The sequence below is a fragment of the Perognathus longimembris genome, chromosome 20, assembly GCF_023159225.1.
Source record: "Perognathus longimembris pacificus isolate PPM17 chromosome 20, ASM2315922v1, whole genome shotgun sequence".
Lineage (NCBI taxonomy): Eukaryota > Metazoa > Chordata > Mammalia > Rodentia > Heteromyidae > Perognathus > Perognathus longimembris.
Genome location: NC_063180.1, coordinates 36,667,956 through 36,691,105, shown reverse-complemented (window position 1 = coordinate 36,691,105; position 23,150 = coordinate 36,667,956). Strand labels below are relative to the sequence as shown.

The 23,150-nt window shown below is 44.9% G+C and overlaps 1 protein-coding gene across 1 annotated transcript; it reads right to left on the bottom strand.

Annotated features, from left to right (window-relative positions):
- Positions 1-6,765: 6,765 nt before the first annotated feature.
- Positions 6,766-21,319, bottom strand: Arrdc4 (arrestin domain containing 4). The gene is made up of 8 exons (XM_048369544.1): positions 20,876-21,319; positions 15,536-15,602; positions 15,191-15,338; positions 13,256-13,358; positions 11,740-11,996; positions 11,096-11,258; positions 10,215-10,369; positions 6,766-9,819 (listed from the first exon to the last, which is right to left on the bottom strand). Exons 1-8 carry the CDS (start codon positions 21,165-21,167, stop codon positions 9,763-9,765), a joined length of 1,242 nt encoding a protein of 413 aa, XP_048225501.1. The 5' UTR covers positions 21,168-21,319; the 3' UTR covers positions 6,766-9,762.
- Positions 21,320-23,150: the final 1,831 nt, after the last annotated feature.

Below are 23,150 nucleotides of genomic sequence, written 5' to 3'. Positions count from 1 at the left end.
TCTTGCCACTAGGCTATATCCCCAGCCCCAATTCTCTATTCTTGTCTACAACCTATACACAGCTGGCCATGTATGTTCCAATTCCCTGCTTGTTAAGGGGCTGCCTGGGGGAGGAGGTCTCTCTCTCTCTCTCTCTCTCTCTCTCTCTCTCTCTCTCTCTCTCTCTCTCTCTCTCTCCCTGTCTGTCTCTCCATCTCTCCTTCTCTCCCTCCCTACTCCCTCCTTCCTTCCCTCTATCTCTTTTTCTCCCTCACTCTCTTCCTCCTTCCTTCTCTCCCCCTTCCCCCCCCCCCCCCCCCGCGTTAGGATCCTCCTGTAATCATTCTACTTTGCGGTCATTTCTGCCCATTAGGAAGGAAGCACATGAAGGGAGCCTTAGCTGGTCCCTGGGCCTAGACACTGTGATCAATGTAGTTGTTTAGAAAAATATTTGAGGACCTTCATGGGGCCAGGATGATTCACCCTAAGGTTAGAGAACACAAGGGAAGGCAAATTTAGTCCCAGCCTGGTGCTTTAGTCCTCTGAGGGGGTGGGGGTGGAAATTATGAAGAGTCACCTGATTTCGGGCAGCAGCCCAGTTCCAAGGTGGCACATGACATCCCAGCCAGGACTTAAAGACGGGCGAATCAACGCAGAAGAGCAAAAGCAGCAGCTTTTCTCATCACCGGGCTGTGGGTCACTGACAAAGCAGCCTTTTTTTTTATGTAGGAAAGGGCTTTCAAAAGCACAGTACAAACTGAAATGAGCTACATTTTTCACTTTGCTAAACACCGCTCACAGCCTGGGCTTCGTAGACAACATGGATTAGCGGTGATGCTCGCTGTCAGCAGGGCCTTCTCAAAGTCATTGCGGGAAGGAGGTCCTAGCTAAGAGGCGCTGCTGCCTCCTCTTCTTCTTTCTCCTCTTCCTCCTCTTGAACCCAGGGCCTCACACAAGCGAGACACGCATTGGAAGACCCTCTCATGCTGAGCTTCACCCCGGCTTGGGTACTATTTTGTAATGGGAGGTCATCTCCCTGGCACAGGCTGATGATCTCTGGCAACACCCGGGTCAGGGAGAATATGAGTAGTAACTGCATGTCAAACTTGAATATCTTCTTTAAACCAGCCTTCAAGCCCCCAAGGGCTTCCTGCTCACTTCTCTCCCACACTTCTGGATCTATTTATCTCTTGAGTAGCTGGGATTACAGATGTGGACCCGAGGGCCTGGGCTATTAAAGTCTTCATGCTTCAGCTTCCTTCACAAAAGACAGGAGCAAATGAAAAATGAAAAAACAACCCCCCCCCCAGCAAAACCAATGACTTGTGTGCACATTCACCACAGGAAAAAGACAACTTCCGTGTGTGTGTGTGTGTGTGTGTGTGTGTGTGTGTGTGTGTGTGTGTGTGTTATCCCTGAGCTTTTATTTGTTCAAAGCTAGTGCTCTACCCCTTGAGCCAAGGCTCGACTTCTGGCATTTTGCTTGTTAACTGGAGATAAGAGTCTCATAGACTTTTCTGCCCTGGCTGGCTTTGAACTTCAGTCTTCAGATCTCAGTCTCCTGAGTAGCTAGGATTACAGACATGGCTGACACTTTCCTTTTGGATGACTGAATCTGATCTATGGAATCCTCACTTCTGTGAGGATTCGATTCATTTATGCAGCTAAAGAATTTCTAGTACCTTCTTCTCTTGGGGGTTCCTGGTGTTGAAGTTCAGCTTCTGGGCCTTAGCCAAATTGGCTGTCCATGTGGAAAGCTCCCTTTACTCCCCCCTCCCCGCAACAGTGTGTTCTCAGTACTATTTGTGAGCTACAGCACAGCCAGAGAAAGCCAATGACCACGTATGTGGTCATTTGCTCAGGCCAACACCAGAATGGATACAACAGGACCCAATCCAGCCTCCTGGAAGCTATCTTGAAGTCATTGAAGGTGACACTTGCCCTGGAAGCGGCCAGGCTAAGGCTGAAGGTCCAAAGACCCAGTATTTTTGTCTGGCAAAGGCTAGAGAGAGCCAGGTACCTCATACTTGTAGTCCTAGCTACTCAGGAGGCTGAGATATGAGGATCACAGTTCAAAGCCAGCCCAGGCTGGAAAGTACATGAGACTCTTATCTCCAATTAACCACCAGGTAGAGCCCCCAGGCTGTGAGTTCAAGCCCTACAACTGACCAAAAAATTAAAAAAAGAAGCTTAATGTAGGAAAACTGGCTTTTGGGTATTTTCTCTGAGACTTTTCCCCTGCGTTCTGTAATAAGTCTAAGACTTGTTCAATAGAGACACTGTTTAAAACATTTTCCTCTTGGCAAAGGGAATCATTGTTGTTCTGTTTTGTGGAGGATGATTCCAGAATGGTGGTTTACAAAGGTTTCAATTCCTGTGAGATATTTTTTTTCTGAAAGAAAAAGAAAAGAATACTTTACAAACTTGCCACTCTCAGAGAGAAACAGCTGTGGTGTTCACATCCACACACATCAGAGCCAAGTTATCTCTGCCATCAGGTTGTGGGTGTCTTGTTATACCAGATAAGATGAAGGGAGGGATTTGCTGCAAGGTCTTCCTGGGCCTCCATCCTTATGTAAGAGGCCCAGATGGCTGGCTGGAGGATGGAATCTCACACACCGAGATTTGCTTTTCAATCACCTCTGTGGATATGGATTCTCTTAAGAGGTTTAGCAGGAATCCTTATCCTCTCTGCAGGAAGATTAAAGAAAGACTAGCCTGAAGAAAAAAGTCATATTCTTCTCATGTGCATGCATGTCCATCCTCTACATGCTTCTCCAGTGTGGTTGAATTCAGGCAAAACAAAACAGCCCCATGTGGTATTGTTTAAGATCCTCAGCTGTGTCTCCATAATCTTGCTTCTCTTGGGCCTATGCGAGGGGATTGATAGCAAACAGTGACTATTCATTTGAATTTCTTCAGTGTGAGCTCCCAGTCCCCTCTTAGTTATGGCCGGGATGTGTATGGTTCAATATTCAGGTTTGACTTTTGGCTTCCTAACACAGCTGTCATTCAAGGGGCACGTGAGACTTGTAATCGTTGTATGAATAAATTCCTATTGCTGTCTGGTGACTGCCCACCAATATGGAAACCATTTAATCAAAACCCACATTCTGTCTTCTCCTAGTAGTTGACATAAAAAATGTGCTCTCCTGGGGTGTGTAAACAATGTTCATTCCTTGGGTGAAGCCTTCATCTCAACTTCCACATGTACGTGTATGTGTGTGTGTATGTGTGTGTGTGTATGTGTGTGGGTGTGCGTGTGTAGGTACATGTATTCTGTGTGCATGCGTGTATAAATGCACATTCATATGTACTGTTTTGGAACTAATTAACCATAGACCATAAATATTTATGGCTTATTTGAGCTGCTAAGTAAACCACGACAGGTAAGTCCAAATATTTGCAGGGATAGATAGCTAAGACAAATAGAACTCAAGTGTGCGGATTACTCAATGTATGGACAATTAACCTGGATTCTAGCATCTACAATGAGAAGACAAAATCAATATACAGGGAGATCTTCTTCAAGTATGATCAAGTGAGTTCCTTTCTGTAGAGAACAAACACTATCTGTGTGATTTCTTTGTACTACAATTGTGACTTTGATCTAGAATGTCTTTTTTTCTTTTGCCATTAAATGTCATTATTAAATATTAGTCCATACATTAATTTTTTAAAGCATCTGTTGCTCTCACTTTTTTTTTTCATTTACTAATTCTTGACTCTGCTCTACCAGCTTTTTACTGTCTTGGGGGCAGACTTGTAAAAAGGATGGCGGAAAAGAGCTTCTCTTCCAGCGAGTTCTTAGGGACATTGGAATCCATTTCTACATTTTGTGAGAACACTTACATTCTTAGCTGAACAAGACACAGGTCTGGACATACAAGGCGTAGATGAGAGAATCAAGAAAATGGCCTCTGTGTGTGTGTACTTGTGCACTTGCATGACTGTTTATGCATCAGTGGGACACATGTGTGCAAGTGTGCATGCATGTAAGTAGTTCCCCCAAATTTGGGCAGGAGTGAATCTAGAAACAACTCCTTGAACCAAACAGCTTGTCATGAAAGCAGTTCTGATGGCATTTTGAAGTAAAACACTGGACAGGCACCCTACACTGAGTATATTTAGTTTCTAGCTTCCTTCCTCAAGTTTGGTTTTACAGGTAAGCCCTGGACATTAATATGTAATGGCTGCTATAAAATATGAGCTCTCTTTTCTAGAAAATAATCATCACAACTAGGCCCATGTTTGTAAAAAAATTTTGATCAGCCTTCAAGTGGGTTTTCAAATCACATACTAAGAAGTTGGGGTGTGAATCAAGGGAATGAAAATGTAGCAAAAAATTGAAAAGAAAATCCCACAAAATTTAATATACAAACACACATGTGAGCAGTGCTTTCTGCATCACTTATGTTGAAATTTATCAGATTTTAAAAGTTGATCCAATAAATAGCCTGATAGTTTATTTTGGTCTACAATTACATCACAGATTTTATTTATAGTTTGCTATTCAGATACTTCAGGTTCTTTGATGAGCTAGAAAAAGGTCCTTGAAAGTTGGCATGAAACTCCATCTATGTATTTTCTACATAAAAGGCAGTTCTAAAACTCTAAAGCAAAAATGTTCATTCAAGTATCATGTGTATAAAATTGCTGTTATTTCCTTTGCAAAGTGAAAGAAAATGAAGTCTTCCGAAGTAGTTGATATGTTTCTCTTAAAATACCTCTGCCAACATACAAAAGAATAAAGTATTGGCACAAGAAAAGACTTGTGGTGGACCCAAGTTATATGGAGCAAGGGAGGGAAAAGCTAATCACTGAAGGTAGACTAGATGATCCCATTTATCTAGAATTCTTTGTGTGTGTTGGGGGGGGTGCGTGCATGCGTGTGTGTTCATCTGTGTGGTCAGGTACTGGGGCTTGAACTCAGAATTTTGTGTTTGTTTTTGTTTTGTTCCATTTTTGACTCATGGTAGTCTGTACCTTCTGGCTTTTTGCTGGTTAATTGGACTTTTCTGCCCAGGCTGGCTTCAAACAGTGATTCTCAGATGTCAGCCTCTGGAGTAGCTAGGATTACAGTGTGTGTGTGTGTGTGTGTGTGTGTGTGTGTGTGTGTGTGTGTGTGTGTGTGTTATGGGGCTTGAACTCAGGGCCCAGATGCTGTCCTTGAATTTTTTTTTTTTGTCTTTTCTTTTTTGGTACTGGGGATCGAACCCAGGACGTTGCACTTCCTAGGCAAGCGCTTTGCCACTGAGCTACATCCCAGCCCTGCCCTTGTGTTTTTTAGCTCAAGACTGGAGGTCTACCAGTTGCGTCACAGCTGCACTTCTGCCTTTTGGGTGGTTGATTAGAGATAAGAGTCTCACTGACTTTCCTGCCCGGGCTGGCTTTGAACCATGATCCTTGGATCTCAGCCATCTGACTAGCCAGGCTTTCCCATTCCTAAGATGACACTATAGAGAGACAGGAAATAGATCCATGGGGGCGGGCGTGGAGGGAAGGAAGTCTTGCCTGCAGAGGCAGCCCGTTTCTTTGCAATGGAATTCGATGGCAATGACAATGAACCCACACAAGCGATGACGTTTCATTAACTCAACACACCTCTCTATGGACAGCACAAGTGTGTGCATGCAGTCGTGGGCTGTCCCATATCCACGTCCTGGCGTTTCTATCACACTACAGCTAATGGACAGTCTTACCACCAGGGGAGACTGGTGGGTGGACAAGATTTTGCAGTGCTACTTTGAGAACTCCTTGGGACCCTGTAATTATTTCAGTCTATCAAGGTCTTAAGATGTGTTTTGAAGAAAGGATTCAGCTACTAATTAAATGTACTTTGGAAGCAATTTACTCAAGTTTGGAGACCTCTGGGGAGGGAAGGGTTTGAGGCGGACACTGAAGTTGATGTAGCGCATGCTTGAAACAACTAGAAGCAATGAATCTTTTCATCCATCCCTTCAGGTTGAAGCTGAGGCTTTGAATGCAGGCCCAGTGCTCAGGTCCCGTCCTCTGGGTTCTCGTATCCTTACTGGTGATCAGGGGCTTTGTTCCAGTTTCTTGGTAGCCTACAGCCTCATTCTAAAATTGTAAGTCCACAACTTTCCAGAATAAATGATACAAACTTTAATGCAAACTTGCAAATTTGACCCGAGTATTTATTATGCGACAGATATTTCAGTTTTATGTGGGTAACAGATGTGGACGCCAACTTTTATTATGTAACCCCATCCAGAACTTAATAACTGGAGAAGCCAACCTAGAATTTTAGTGTTTAGCTAAGATTATACTTTTGCAGTCAGTATGTCTGGGAAGTTTCAGTGAGATCACGGACCTTCATAAGATCTCATTTATATAAATCACAGTTCGTGTCCTTGAGGAAAGGAGATGCTTACACGGGTCAGACTTATCTCTGATGGCTCACATTTGCTGAGTTGCTGGCCAAGTAAACACCGACACTCAGGAGGTTGGAGTGGTTATTATTTGGGCATGAATGGAGATAGCGCACACTCTCTCTCAATAATCAACAGGTTAGCGTCCTTGCTGTACAGTTGTTCCATGATACTGACTTTTTTTCACTAATGCTAAGAACTAAATTACCTTGGGAAATTGAGCTGTAAAAACCCTCTGCTCTGAGTTCTGGCACTGGGTCTCAATCTTCTCAAGACAGAGACACACAAGCTGTCTTCAAAGCATGACACTGCTTCTTTGTCCATCACCCACCATGCGATAAAGCCACCTTACTAGCAAACACAAGAACAAAACTCACAAAAGCAACTCACGGCATTGGTATAATCATTTTTATTAACAAAAGGAACCCACAGGGTCCAAACAAGAATACAAAATACAATCTTTATTTTTTTTCCCTGGGGGCTAAATTGGTACATCTTTTTTTTTTTTCTTTCTTTTTTTTTTTTTAGTAAAAAAAAGTTTTCATGGTTCTAACTTATCAAAAAACCTAATCCCTGTCTATTAGGTCACTTATTGTGCAAAATAAGATTTCACCCAGGGAGAGGAAATAGCTTTTGTGCCCAACAAAACAAACACAAACTGCACACTTTCAGTGGCAAACTTTTTACATTGAAAAGAAAATTCCAAGGTCACTTAAAATTTTTTTTAACCCAAACTAAACCAAGTGGGGATTAAGCAAGCAAAAAAAAAAAAAAAATCAAAACAAAAACCACCCTACATTTTTATCTTCATTTATAGATTTTCTCTGTTCCCCAAATGTAGTTTTCTATACACTCATGAAATAACTTGATTATTAAAATGTATTCCATTTAAGATGCTTCCGATGGGACCAGTATGGCCACGCCTGTGAGCTATACTCTTAAAAGCCTACAAAGTTAGCTTTGCTTCAGTTTTATGGGGGATTTTGTGATTTGTCTCCCCAAGGGATCGAAGCAAGCCGAAAGAAGGGCCCGCCCCATCAAACCGTGGCTTTTCCTCCAGGGAGTCAGATATTTGAGTGTGCTCTGTTCACATACCAGTTGTGGCTTTCTCTTTGTTTTGGGTTTCCTGGAAAAAGACACTGTCTTGACACAGTGCATAAACTACAGCCCTACAAGTCAATAAACTGTTGAAGGTCTTCCCTACAGTAAAAATAAAACTGTTCAGAAAGCACTTAAATATACATATCTGCTTAATGACAAGAACACAAAACACACACACAGACACACACACACACACACACACACAGTAACAAAATAGAAAATCAAAGCAAGGAATGGAGTTTGGGGACAATTCCAGGTACCATCATTGGTACTGACGAGTTTGGCATTGTGGTTTTTTTACAGGGCGTTTCAGAGCTGAGAACTACATTCAGAAAGGGAAAAAGCATACGTTTTACCCAATGAGTATAGATTTTTTTCCCCCTGATCGTTGGCCAACTGAGTTTTTAAGTACAAAATTGAACCGTGGAACAATTTCTTCCTAAGGGAGCATACTAATTGGAAGTTAGTCACTTTGGGGAATGAGGTACAATATTCTGAATGGGAAGCACCAGGGTTCTGGAACAAACTCTTAGGATCTGAATGATCCAAAAATCTCCACTGTGGGAATCTCGGATGTCCCTACACGTGAATGTCCAGACCCAAGAGACCAGGGCAAAGCCCGTGAGCTCAGGGTCGTGAGCAGGGGGTGGGTGGACAGTTTAAAGCACTGTGTGGAACCTTCCAGTAGCAACACAATCCTGTTGGTCTGAAGATCCTGAGGTTTGATGACAACAAAATATTGCACCAAAACAACAACAACAATAATAAATAAATCACAGCTTAAAGAGAAGTTGCTAGAGGCCTGGAATAGCAATGTGCAAGTCACTAAGTGCTATTGGTCCCCTTGTTTCAAAAATGCTATCCCTACCCTCTTTGGGGTTTTTGTATTTATTTTCAAATACCCCTAGCAATTCACACGTATTTCCATTTGATATGCAATTAGGGATTTTTTCACCTGGGTGTAGTTGCAGATTTAGTGACAGGTGAGAGAAATCTGCTACCGTAAATCACAGAAACTAAAAAAACAAAACAAAATAAAATAAAATAAAATGAAAGGCTGATCAGGCCCAAAGATTTAAGAACACATCTGATAACCCCACTAGAGGTAGGTTAAGAAAAAAATTTTCTTCTGTGTGTGCGTGTGTATGTGTGTGTGCAGTTATCAAGGCATCCTGAGGCTATAACCTTCTGTCCCCACCAACCCCCCCCCCCCAAAAAACAAAAACAAAAACATGTTCCCGTAGGCAAATAAAAGATGAGGAAAATCAAGCATATAACTGGGCGGAAAGTTCTAAAGGCGATTTAAAAAATGGCAGCCTTCCTCAGAACACACTTCCTTTACTCTTTTGTTCCTATACTGAGGCTTGAACTTAGGGCCTGAATGCAGTCCCTTGGCCCTTTCCCTCTAGCCTGCTGCTCTTCCACTTGGAGTTACACCTGGATTTGACATTTGGGTGGATAACTAGAGGTAAGCTTGACAGATGTTCCTACCTGGGCTGGCTTTGAACCCTGATGCTCAGGTCTCAAGCCTCCTGAGTAGCTGGGATGAGAGGCGTGAACCACAGGTGGCTTCCAGCTAAAATGCATCATTTGGATTGCAAGCGGCAAGCTTGCCAAGGAGCCCTGTCTAGGTTTCTTAATACTGTTCAGCCAATTTATAAAGGACATTTTTAACCTATTCCTCCAGGAGTGAGAACCGTTATAGATTCATTAGGACCTCATGTAACTATGGTGTCAAGAAAGAACACTGCAGAGTTCAGCCCTTGCTCGAGTTCGTGAACGGTGGTAAGGAATCAGGAAGAGCTGGAAATGCGAGGGTCTCACTTTGTATTTATGGTGGGTCACTTTCTCATTGTTGCGTATTTCAAAGCTGCACACTCACCCCCAAAGGAGCCTCGTCCCGGCCTGTCAGCCATGCAGGTCACATGACACTTCCCGTCCACTGTAAGACACCCCCCCGTGAAGGTGTGTCCACTCCTTACCGATTCCCTTCTCTCCATCAGTACTGCACTCCTTCACCTGCTCTATCACCAACACCACTTCCAGAACCTTCTCTCACTTCACACTTTCATCCCGGAAAGAGAGCCACAGCACCATTGTATACATGTGTGCAGACCCTCCTGTTGGCCCACTAGAAAGTTCTCCTCGTAGTCTTTAATTTCTGCCGCCTTCCTTCTTGGCGATCCTGAATATTTTTAAGTTCATCTCCCCTCCTTGACTTCACCCACAGCAAGGAGAAAAGGGGGGACAGTCTTGATGGAGGCTGCCTGTGGGGAGGTCTGAAGGTGGTCTAGAGAATGAAGGAAACAGGCTGGTTCTCCTCTGCCTCACTTGGGTGCGGATCAATCTACAAAAGAAAAAGAAGGACTTGAGATGACCATTGGAGTGCACGCCTGTAATCCAAGCACGCAGCAGCCTAAAGCAGGAGGATGGAGAATGTAGACTATATCCCCATGTCTGGGGGAAAAAAAAAACCAAATGGTTCCATTATCCATTTCTTCTATGGTATCTCCAAGCTAAGCCTCCAACTCTGCTGCAATGTCAGGATTTCCTGGTCAGACAGAACGTCTTCCAGGCAAACCAGAAGCTGGCTACGAGAGCCAGGGATGACAAGGGAAATGCTGGATACCATGGCGACCCATCAGTGTAAAAATCAGTATGCAAACATCTTCTGCCAGTCATGGGCCAGCTGCACTTGAGGGTGGGGACAGAGAACAGCCCATGCTCGCTTGCTCTGCTTACCTCCGAATAAAGAGGTGGAGGCTGGAAGCGGAATTCTTGAATGCAGGCAAACCTAGGGTAGCATGTTTCTCCTTGGCAGTCAGGAGGCTGCGGGTACGGGGGAACGTGTCTGGAGAATTCCTCTTCGGATACCACATCTGCGTAATTGGGCGGGGCTGAAACAGAAAGGGAGCCAGAGTGGAGAAATCCAGGCATGAAGTAACATGTCACTTCTGAACACTTACAGAAACAAAAACTTTAGCTGAGGATACACGAAAGGAGCTTGTACTTGCCCATTACAACAAAAACAATTCTGATTTTACTATATTCTATTCTGTGTGTGTGTGTGTGTGCGTGCGCGTGCGCACGCACACATGTATATTGGTAATGGGCTGTCCCTTAGCTTTTTAGCTCCAAGCTAGCCCTCTACTACTGGACCCACAGCTCTGCTTCCGGGTATTTGCTAGTTAACTGGATATATCTGGCTGGCTTTGAACTTTGTTCCTCAGATCTCAACTTCCTGAGTAGCTAAGACTACAGGGGTGAGCCCTTAGTGAGTGGTTTACATTCTATTGTTTTGTGATGCCCGTTTTAGAGTGTAGATAAACCAAATGTCATGGAGAGGTACCTCTGGGAAATTCTTAATATTCTATACTTGTGTTTTGTCTATTCTTCATTGTGTTACTATTACTCAGTGGCATTAGGGTATGTACACTTTCCTCTGAGTGTGCTATCAGATATGAGTTGTGGATGAACTAAATGTTTAAGGTCCTTTCTGAGTATGTTCAATGATTTCTCAGTGGATTAAAGGGTGGGATCAGGAGCGCACTGACTATCTGCCAACCTCCTGCCTTAGCCAGCTGCTGTGTGAAACATCTGGCAGGGAAAGAACACTGCTTTACCTTCAGGCTGCTCTGGCAGGGTGAGGGTCAGCCAGCTCATGTCCATGCTGAACTGGCTGGCCACGCTGGAGTTCCGGCTGCCAAAGCCGTTGTAGGGGATTGTACCGATCACCAGTGGCAGCTCGAGCATCAGTTTTTTAGCACCAGGAATGTGAATGTATACCTAACATGCCAACAAATAAAAAAGGAATATGATGACTTAAACCTCATGGGAAATTTATTTATTTCTTTTTATACATACACACACACACGCATGCACACACACGCCTTTGTCACTTACCATCCCCAACTATGGCACAAATGTAAATTATCCTGACTACACAGAAATACAGAACAAAATGAAACAAGCAAACAAAACAATCCTGTCACAGGGATCTGTGGCCTTAACTCACTTCAATAGAATAATAATTCTAAAAAAAAAGCTAAGGTGCTGGTAACTCGTGTCTGTAATCTTAGCTACTCACGAGGCTGAGATCGGAGGATGGCATTTCCAAGCCAGCCTGGGCAATAAAACCCAAGACATTCTCATCCCCACCGATAAACCACCAAAAACCCCAAAGCAGAGCTGTGGTTCCAGTGGTGGAGGGCCAGCCTTGAGTGAAAAGGCCCGCGCTCTGCTTCTCCACCAGGGTGGCTGTGCTTACAGCTAAGGAGTAGTCCACGCGGATGATGCAGCAGTCCAGGATGGAGGGTGTGACGGGAGGGATCTTCAGGGTTTTCCCATTCCATGTGTCTGTGCTCCCGGAGGCGATGTGGTTGCCTCGTACGTTGGCCACCATCTGGCGCACGGTCTTCGTTTTCCCGCTTGCCAAATATGTCTGGGTTTGGAAAATAGCTGCCTTGGGGACAATGAGACGAGAGGAGCAGTTCTCAATTTCCGCATAGATGGGGATCGCTTCTCCTAGAGAGAACAGAAGAAAGGACTCAGACGCGCTTGCAGGAAGTTCAGAGGCACTTACAGGAAGTTCTCTGAGAAACACAAGGGCGCCATGACCAAGGAAAGTGACACATTCCAGAACTTTCCTACCAAACTGAGAAGTCCTGATGGAAAATTTACACTGCAGACTTGAGGCAGGTAAAAAAAGATTCATGGCAGGTGGTGGTAGGTATTATTCTCAAATTATGGCACTATTGACTTTCTAATGTAAAAAGACTACCAATTTAAATGACCGATGTGCATACAAATGAAGATAAGGTATAAAAATAGATGGTTCAGTACGATGTTAAGTATGAAAGATCACTAATAAGCTGAGCATCAGTAGCTCAAGTCTGTAATCCTAGTCAGGAGGCTGAGATCTGAGGATCATAGTTTGAAGCCAGACAGGGCAAGACAGCATGTGAGACTCTATTGTCCAATCAACCACTCCAAAACGCTGGAAGTGAAGTTGTGGATAAAGTGGTAGGTAGAGCAGTAGCCGTGCGCAGAAAAGCTCGAGGACAGTGCTCTGGTCCTGAGTTTAAGTCCCAGGACAGGTACAAAAAAAGAAAGAAGAAAAAGATCACTCATAAACTCCCTAGTGCCTATTGGATTAAAAATCCTTCCAGTAGGAGATCAAAACATTTGTCTTTAAGGAATTAATAATGTTAAGGCATTGGTATAAGTAAAACAATGGATAGAATGGGCAAGTTTGACAACATTACAACATAATATTCTGCATGACATTCGTTTCTGAAAGTTCAGGATTGGGGACCAAATCCACTGTAGGAAATGGGCCCTTCACGACTGATAACTCTCCTGTGGTGTCAAGGAAGCTTGCTGAGTGTTCTACATTCTAGGCTCATTTATCTGTCCACCTCAAGCCAGCATGGAATCAGAATGCCCAAGTCCTTTCATCAGGCAATAGTTGTCTTCTGCGCAACTTATCTCTGGACATTCTTATCCAAAACTGCAATAAGATTCTAGTATTCCCTTACTGTGCTAGTTATACTCTTTGTCACTAAAGGAATGGAACTGAGGTCAGAAATACTACTAGGCCTTTTATTGATACTTCCTCATCTAGTTAAAAATACATTGCTTACAATTCAACACAAAACTTTATTATGCATTGTTTTCAACTACGGTGTACTTGACACATCATAAGACCCACCCTTTATAAGCCACTTAAAACCAGCCGATGAAATGAGATGGCGTTTTGGGATGTTGTTCACACAGTCGCTTACCGTTACAGTATCCCTTCCTTTCGATTTTGGCACTTAGCGAGACTGGACCAGAAGTGAAAAACCAACAGCCAACCATTTTCTCTTGCGTTTTCAACACGGGGGTCTTGAAAAAATTCAAATAAAATGACTTTAATTAAACCATTCTAAAGAAATCATAGAACTTACAATTTTGTCTTTCTTTATAGAATACTTTGTAAAGAAACACCGCCTTTCTTATTCTCATGTGACAGCCATCAAGGAAACTGGGTATTTGTAATATGCAGTGCTAAACTCATTTCCTTCTTAGGAAGCAGGGTGTATTCCCAGATTCAAATTGGAATTACATCATCCTATTTTCCCCCAAGTTATTGTAGGAGATGATATAGCATCTCTTAAAAATGGAAAGGCTGTGGTTTTATCTACAAATGGGACAGACTGTTAAGAGTATGTATAGATCAGGTGAAAGGAGAAATGATATAAAGTCACTAATTAGGATGTTGTGTTTGTTTTGCCATTAGGTGGACTAAGCTAAATGTATTATCAGGCAGAAATTTCTACATTTAGTGTCACAAAGGAAGAGGAAACTCAATGTGAATAGTTGTGAAAAGGTTATGGGACATGCGAAACCCCACGTTTCAGGAGCTGATTTCGTTCATAGTGTTCCAGGAAATGACTTGAGATTTAAGATCCTCCATTCATATCGCCCAGAAAAAACTTTCTTGTAATCTTTGTCCCTTTATTTATAGAAAGAATCATGTAGAGAATACACAGGGACTTCTTTGGGGATGGGCACTTTAAGTAATTTCCTATAACAAGCATGCTCTAACTCTCAAGTTTTCAAAAGGGGACTCTGAGAGGGTGCTACCATCCCAGTTAAAGGCTGGTGATATCTCTTTTAGGATTTTAGCACAAGAGCATCATATATCCATGGTGCACTGGTTATCTTTTATCCAAAGGTGAACTAATTTTTCTTTTGGGGGGGGTAAGAAAATGAGACTTGAACAACTGCTCAAAGAGAGCATTTCCCTTGTCTTTTAAACATTAGAAAGAAGAAACAAACTTTGACACTACAAAACATCTTTGTCACAGCAGTATCATGTTGGAAAGTTGAAATTATTTCAATGTTTTCTCCGAAGTAAAAGGAAAAAAAAAACAAACTCGACTCATTCATATTTAAATGAAGACCCCTAAGGCCCTAGCAACTAAGAATGGTGAAAGTACAAGGTCTAATTTTACATCATCTTGATAAGTTGGGTTTAGATAAAAAGAATCCAGCTCATTAGCTCCCCTCTGGCCTATTCTGCGATTATGCATAGGCTGATCTTTCATATTGGCCTACTGTACCGCTGGCAGTTATTACAAGCTCAATGCTTTCATGTGGCCCAATCTGTCATAAGGCAATACTAAGTGAGAGCAGTTCTGGGCCGCGCTGGCACAGCTGCGCGCGCTGACTTAATGTTAGAAAATGGCACGCACATTGGAGAGACGTGGCGCATAATGGCCTGGGCTTTAATAGCAGGCGGAGTGCGATTAATACTCTTTCGTAATTATGTTTTCTCAACCTGCTATTATTGAGGAGTGGAGAATCCCACAGGCCCGTGAATGGGGAAAGAATTCTTGGTGGGTATATTATTATTACTATGCCTTATTAATGCATTTCAAGCCCGTGTTAACTTTTTGGCAAACGAATCCTTGAACAGCAGGGACATAAACAATAGTATTCACACACACACACACACACACACACACACACACACACACACAATTTGTAATTTGCCCAACCTAGAGTCATATATTTATAGTGAATACCTGTATGGGTTATAGGATTCTTTTATTCATTTATTTTTCTAGGCCATCAGAAAGTGACAAGGACAGATGATCAAGAACCTGCTCCATGGAGATGACCAACTATTCCAAGGAAGGAAAGAAGAGGGGAGGAAAAAGGGAAGAACTGACCAACAAAGCTGGCGTGTTGACATTAACGTGACTGACAACGTGGAGCTCACGTCTCACACTCTGGTCTGGCACCTTGGGTCGTTCCAAGACTGCAGTCACACAGTACCGAATACTTCCGTACTTCCCAGTAAACGACGTGACCAACGACCTGGAAGAAGTACAGACATTCATTAGTGAGTTTATTTCCCAGTTTACCAATGCCAGGGAAGGTTGATAAACGCAAGAGTAATGAGGCAGTGGGAGGGAGGGCTTACCAGGCTTACCAAGCAGACTTCCAGGCCAGAAGACCCAGGAGAGACACATGCAATGACAGGGAATGGCAGGATTGTACAGAGCCATACTTACTCAGATGGAAGCTGGAAGCGAAATGGAAATTCGTGTTTCCCAGGCTGTAATAAAATGATGCCTTCACCTACAAGAGAGACAATATTTTATTTTACTAAGTTTAGTATTCCATCAAGGGTTTGGTAACCTGAATTGTATTTCTGAAAGGTGATTAGCTGTTTATAATTTAAATACTCACAAACAGATTTAGATCCTTAGATCTGAATCTGGTTTGCCATACAGGTATGCAGCATATATGTATGCATCCACAGGATTGTGCATTATGTACACATATGTCCATCTCAAAAGACTAATTACACAAGTGATCACTACAAACTACAACTACTCAATAGGCATGCTTAGACCATGGGAATACATTACATACATTTGTCTGTCTATATATCTACACACGTGCACAGATGTTATGCTATTTTACTCACATGAAATAGTTAATTGGACCTAAAACTAATTAGCAAAGCTTAGCTTTATTTTGGGTACATCATTACATATTCTTTTTTGTTTGTTGTTGGTTGCGGGGTTTTAACTTATGGCCTGGGAACTGTCCTGGAGCTCTTTTGCTCAAGGCTAGTGCTCCACCACTTCGGGCCACAGCTCCACTTCCGGTTTTCTGGTGGTTCATTGGAGATAAGTCTCAGGGGACTTCTCTACCTAGATTGGCTCCGAACCATGATCCTCAGATCTCAGCCTCCCAAGTGGGATTATAGGCATGAGCCACTGGTGTTTGACTTACCACTATATATTCTATGGGCAGAGATTTATGAATAATACTATCATTGTAAGTAGTGCCTGCAATACCAGATGTCCAAAGCAACAAGAGGCAGGCATCTACCTTGTAGCTCGCCAGAAGACTGAGTTGGGTTTCTTGGGGTTGACGTGGATTTCTCTCCCTGCTTGGGCACTGACTGAGAAGGCTGAGAACCTGGGATGGGGGTGGGCTGTGGATGAACACGGGCCCCACCAGAGCGCGCTGCTGTCTGCACACACACAGCCTGTTTGATTCAGAGTTGGAAGCAGACCCCACAGCTTGGGGGCTCTGTGGTGAGCCTTGTAAATGTGCATGCAGTTCACGGCCAGATGCAAGACCAAATCTCCTCACTGCATGTGGGGTCATTAAGAAGAAAGGACGACGTAGCCAGCAAACTTTTGAGATCTGCTTTGGTCACCTGATACTAAAAATGAAGATTTTTTTTTCTCCTGTACCCATTCATTTCGATATGTTCTAGGGGCAGAATCACTAGTGACATGGGATTTAAATTGCTAGCAATGTATGGTCTTACACCTGACATCGCCTTCTTGTCCTTTTATAAAACTGGAGCACACTGCTCACCCGTGAAATCTGCTAGGTCTATCTGCCATATCCGACGTGCAGTGCAGTAGGTAACCCAAGTCCATTTGCATGGGAACAGGTCGCACTTGGGTGACTGAAAGCCACGTGAGTGCTACGCAGTCACAGGGACAGGAGGTCAGATGGAGCGATAGGGAGAAGGGCTGTGGGCAGGCGTGCGCAAAGGCTGCTCTTCTATGCCCAAGTGGGGCCCGCCAGAGGCATTAACACTGATGCTGGGGGGCCTTCCCCACTTTCCATCACTCCAGTGAACAAGGTCTGGAGCAGCCCCCCTCTCATCAGAAGGGGGGTTATCTGTTCTGATTGCTAATTGCCAGATTCTAGAGCAAGACAAAATACTTAGAAACCATTGAACATGTGGATTTTTTTTTTTTATCCCAGTTCAACTTTTATGGGGCTGAGATTTCCTGCTTGAGAGACAAATGCCTCCAATCTGCAAACAGACCAATGGGAGCAAAGGAGACTGGCCGCGGGTACTAAGGAAGAGCTGTGCAGTGCTAGGGCCCAAAGCACACCCGCAGGTGAACGTGGGTGCGCCTGGCACCTCGAGGACCTGAGGAGTGGGACGGAGATGAGAGGAGCAGGGCTTAGATGAAAGGAACAGCACTGTGTGAGGACACGGCGCAGGTGAGCAGATAGCAGGACAGGGAGGGGGGTAAGAGAAAGGGATGAAGAGCTGCCTTTATGGAGAAAACTCCTCAGTGTAGTAACTACATCACTTAAGATGAGACTTGTGGCCACGTTTCAAAGACATGAAATTAAGAGAATGGGTAACTACCAGTTATAGTACTAGAAAAAAATTTCTCTCTTTTAAAATTATTTGTTTCATACCTATTACTAGGGCTTGAATTCAGGGCCTGGGAGCTGTCTCTTCAGCTTTTTGCTTGAGGCTGGTGCTTTACCACTTAAGCCACACCTCCATATCCAGCTTTTTTTTTTTTGGTGACTAATTGGAGATGAGAGTCTCTTGGATATTTCTGTCTGGATTGGCTTGGGACTGTGATCTTCCGATCTCAGCCTCGAGTAGCTAGGGTGACAGGCATGAGCAGCTGGTGCTCAGTCCTTTTGTTGTTTTTAACAAAATATATTTACCAGTTGAATCCCATGCCATTTTCTGATTCTGGTCTCATGGCTCATTACCTCTGTCTAAGGGCTAGGCTAGTCCATTCCTCATCTTATAGCCAAATCTTGTAATTAAAGGCTTCATGATCTTGGGATCTAGAAGACAGGCTCAAGACTGTGTTCTAGAAGTGTAAGGGACTAGCACAAGGTCAAACTGCTGTAGGCACCTAAGCATTGGATGGAGTCTCTAGTTTTGTCTTCTTGTCTTTCTGTCACAATTCCTCAATAAAAACTACAAAGCTCAGACACAACAAAAGCAAGGACTTGGAATTATCTAGGGAGAGTAAAAAAAACAAAAAAAAAAACAAAAAACAACCAAACAGATCCTAGGATCACAATTCCCAGAAATCTAATTTTTTTTTTTTTTTTTTTTTTTGCTAGTCCTGGGCCTTGGACTCAGGGTCTGAGCACTGTCCTCGGGCTTCTTTTTGCTCAAGGCTAGCACTCTGCCACTTGAGTCACAGCGCCACTTCTGGCCGTTTTCTATATATGTGGTGCCGGGGAATCGAACCCAGGGCTTCATGTACACAAGGCAATCACTCTTGCCACTAGGCCACATTCCCAGCCCAAAATCTAATTATTTTTTGTGTGTGTGCCAGTCCTGGGACTTGAACGCAGGGCCTGGTGCTGTTGGAGAGCTTCTGCCCAAGGCTAGAATTCTACTACTTGAACCAGTTCTACTTGGTAGTTAATTGAAATTAAGAGTCTCCTGCCTGGGCTGGCTTTGAACCACGAGCCTCATATCTCAGTCTCCTGAGTAGCAAGGATTACAAGTGAGTCACTAGTGTCTGGCTTTAGGAATCTACATTAAATTTTTTTTTTTAGTGATTTAAAGACAGTCAAGTTTTATAATTAAATGATTCTGATAAACCTAAGCCTGTGTCATGTTACTAATTACAAGTTGTAGATATTAGGGGTATGAGGGTTGGTTATCTGTCCCTCAGCTAAAAGAGACTCTGATTTAAATAAAAGAGAACAATTACTAATTTTTTTTTTTTTTTGCCAGTCCTGGGGCTTGAACTCAGGGCCTGAGCACTGTCCCTGGCTTCTTTTTGCTCAAGGTTAGCACTCTGCCACTTGAGCCACAGCGCCACTTCTGGCCATTTTCTATATATGTGGTGCTAGGGAATCGAACCCAGGGCTTCATGTATACGAGGTAAGCGCTCTTGCCACTAGGCCACATTCCCAGCCCGAATTACTAATTCTTATCACAATACATTTTACACCAAATAGGTTTGCAAGTTGTCTAGGTTTAAATACTCTGATCAAATGAAAACAAAAACAACCCAACACAAGATCTGACTTGTGAATCAAAAAGCGATGTGTTAGTCCAGATAGTACCAAAGCAATTTTAATCATAGGTTCAACTGAATTCAATGTTATGCTTATTTACTTAGCAGTTATGGACTCAGAGAGTCTAAAGTCTTGGACATAAACCAATTTACTTCTTTGTCATGGGTCTTTTCTCTAGTCAGCCATCTTGAAAGCCATCCTAGTTCTTACCACTGTGGGAAAGGGGCGGGGTGGGAAGGTGGGGGGGGGCCCTAAAAACCACAATGATGACCAGGGTAGAAAGACAGCTAAGGACTTACACCTAACACCTTCGCTTAAGTCAAAAGACAGCTTCGAATGCAAAGAACATTTCCCCCATGATTGCTTTGAGTTCACCCAGACGACATCCATACTTTAAGGATTTAATGCTGCAAACCTCCTTCTCCATAATAGGAATTAAGACAAAGTTGTATTTCTATTTTGCGTAAAACAGCCAAGGTGAAGCATATAGTTACACTGCATCCTACTCTTCAAAGGATCTTATTTGATAACCAAAATCTCAGGTGTTAGAAAGGGATGCATTTGAAAAGATCCCCCTCCCCACCAAAAAAAAAAAAGTCACTCAAGGCTGTTAGTATTTGCACAATTAAGGGAACTGTGCCTCAAACGAATGGGACACTCACATGGACACTTCTAGAAAAGCCTACACTTCCTTTGAACGTGACAAGGGTGAACAGAAGGGGTCATCCCGACACCATTGTCTTCAAAGGGTATTTTGGGGGTGGGGGGGCAGTGGAGAGGCTGGAGGAAGAGACCCAAAAGGATAAATAACAGGAGGGAGATGCAGACCAGTTAGCTCCCTGGACCCAGGAAGCCAAGTGTGATGATGGCCTTTCTAGAAACACTTCCCTTTCATGACCACAGGGTTCACTTCCTCTTCCCAGGACCTGGGTTGCTGCTAATTCATCATCAGCTGAGAAAGCCTTTGTGGATTCCAGGATGGGAAAGGAGGCTGGGATCCTGGAGTCTGATCCCTTACAACCGTGGCAACAGCCCCTTTCCCACTCTGCGTCCCCAAGACCTCAGCAGCAAGCACAACCATGGTCGAGACTCCGGGTTGGCACTGTCCCCCAACTCCCCACACCTCTGTACTCTCCATCTACAAGTGGGAGTTTTTGTCACTGCGGGGGAGGGAGGGGTGGGGTTGCATCTCCAGATGGCATCTCCCCAGGCCCACCTGGGGCACTGATAGGGACTCCATGGATGGGGGGGGGGGGGGGAATCCGCACTTCCCGAAGCCTCCCCAGGCCTACCTGAGACCCCGAGACCCTGGATGAAGATCCCATGGGGGTGGTGTCAAATCTGTCCAGGCCCACCTGAGACCCTGATGGGGACCCCATGGTGGGGGGGGGGTCGTACCACCTGAAGGCCTCCCCAGGCCCACCTGAGACCCCGGGGGGAGGTTGCACCTCCTGAAGCCCTCCCCAGACCCACCTGCCAGGTCGGGCATCCCTCCCTTCCCGTTCCGTCCCTCTCTCCCCCTCCCGTCCCGGGGGCCCCGGCGGGCGGCGGGGACCCCGGCGACGACCGCGCAGGCTCACCCGCCGGGGGCTCGCGCAGGCTCAGGCGCACGTCCAGGTACTCCACCTCCGAGGCGGCGGCCGGGATTGCGCCCACGGCCGAGCGCGGACCCCAGGCGGCGGTGGCTCGGCCCCGGGCCTCCAGACGCAGCGCGCGGACGGCCACCGGCTCCGCCGCCTCCAGCAGCACGTGCCCGGCCACCGTCTCGCCGCCGGCGTAGCAGCCCTTGCTCTCGTCCTCGAACACAAGACCCAGACTCTTCACGCGGCCCTCGAGACCCGCGGCCGCCGTGGACCCCACCTCGCCGCCCATCCCGCCGCCGGGGAGCGGGGAAAGGGACCACAGAGCCCGGCAGTGGCCCAGAGCCCGGGTCGTGAACACCGCGGCGCCGCTGTCACGGGCGCCGAGGGCCACCGCGGCCACGGTGTGACCGGTGAAACACCAGTGCGGCCGCGGAGCCTGTAGCTTTAACAAACCTGACTGAGAAGGGAGCCGGGCCGGGATAGCCCACCTCTGGGGCATGCCCATTGGTCAATTCTGAGAGCTGCTGCATGCTGATTGGCGAAAAATAACCATTGAGTCATTTTATTGGTGGGATAGCGCACGGGCCGGGAGCAGGAGGACAGAGCGTGATCAGAAGGCTCTGACCAATCAGAAGCTGCGGGCATGCACGTGCACACGCGGTTGATTGGCCGGGGCAAGGCACCGTCCGCGGGCGCCGACCAATAGTGATACGGTGCGCCCATGTGGACAGATGATGGGAAACAATCTGCCGGGGCGGGGGCAGAGCCCGGCGTCTCCGGCTCACCGCGTGGCCACCGTTCCCATGGTGACGGGAGGGGGCGCGGCTTCCAGCGTCTGCTGTGGAACGTGAATTGTTTATGATCGCATCTCTAATGCTGGGAAGGAAATAAATGCCCTGGAACCGGGACGTCAGCAATTCTCGAGAAACCCCGAGGCCGAGCCGCGTCAGAACTCCCACGGACGTCTTGGTTCCGGAGCCCCATTCCTCCCAGAGGAAGGAAGCCCCACTGTCTTGAATGAGTTCTGTGTCCAGACTCCTCGGCCCCCTTCGCTGGACCTGTGGCTACTTCGACTCCACATGTGGTCATGAATCAGGTTGATTCAAAGCTGCGCAGACCACCCACCGGCCTTGCTGCAAATGGTAGCAGTTAATTCTTTATTATGCCTGGATAATATTCCATTGCATCCTTTTACTATATGTATATAGGAAAATATACTATATATAAACTATATAAAACACATATATACTATATAAGTAAATATATAGTATATATGATATATACTATATAAGTATATAGTATATATATATACCTTTATCTGTCTGTATACTACTTAGGTTTATCTGTCAGTTCTCAATTCTATTGAGCAATGGGAAGATGTATAAATATCTCTCCAAAGAAAGAGATAAGAATCTTCCACTCAAGGTTTTTGCCCCAACCCCGCCCTCCACATTTCCCCAGCCTCAGTGATCATACTCCAGGAAAACTTCCCATTTCCTTGATGACCTGTTTCTCCACACCCACAGAGCTTCCCCCCCCATAATCTTTCATGTTAAACTTGTCACTATCACTCCATCATTTTAAACTTTTAACTCTGATCAACATCCCAAGCTTGTAAGCTATTGTCACTGGTTGATGGGTGGCAGATTGAGATTTTAAATCTTTCTCTCTTTTTTAAGGATCACAAAGTAAAATTGGCTTCTTCTGCACATCCATGTCTTTAAGTTAATTAACTAATTCATGGTGGTACTGAGACTGGGTTCCGGGCCTAGCTGCTATTTCTTAGTTGTTTTTGTACTCAAGGTTGGTGTTCTACCACTTGAGCCATAACTCCGCTTCCAGCTTTTTGGTGGCCCATAGGAGATAAGAGTCAAACAGACTTTCTTGTTTAAACTGGGCTTGCAACTGCGATCCTCCTGTTTCGGCCTCCCCAAGGAGCTAGGATTGCAGGCATGAGCCCTTGGTGCAACCCAGACTTGGGTATCCATTTTTAATGTGGAACGTTGATAAGGTTTCCAGAGTTCAAAGATTCCTGATCAAAAGTGGGAGGGACCCACCTCCAGCCTGATAGAAGTTTCTGAAATAGCCTCCTCTGTTTCGAGTCGTTTCTAGAATAGTCTCCAGTGCACAGGTCTTCTTCTTCTTCTTCTTCTTCTTCTTCTTCTTCTTCTTCTTTTCTCTCATCCCAGACCCGGAATTCTGTGCATCACACCCATTGTGAATCAAGATAGTTCTCATTCATCTTGCTCTCTACCTCCCGTGTCTACCGCAG

What these genes read in the sequence shown, in the direction of transcription:
- Arrdc4 (XM_048369544.1), bottom strand. Translation starts at nt 21,167, where the DNA reads ATGGGCGGCGAGGTGGGGTCCACGGCGGCCGCGGGTCTCGAGGGCCGC. An exon ending in CCTGCGCGAGCCCCCGGCGG is followed by an intron (nt 15,603 to 20,875) that starts GTGAGCCTGCGC and finishes TCTCTCTTGTAG; the next exon opens with GTGAAGGCATCATTTTATTA. An exon ending in TCAACACGCCAGCTTTGTTG is followed by an intron (nt 13,359 to 15,190) that starts GTCAGTTCTTCC and finishes AATTTTTTCAAG; the next exon opens with ACCCCCGTGTTGAAAACGCA.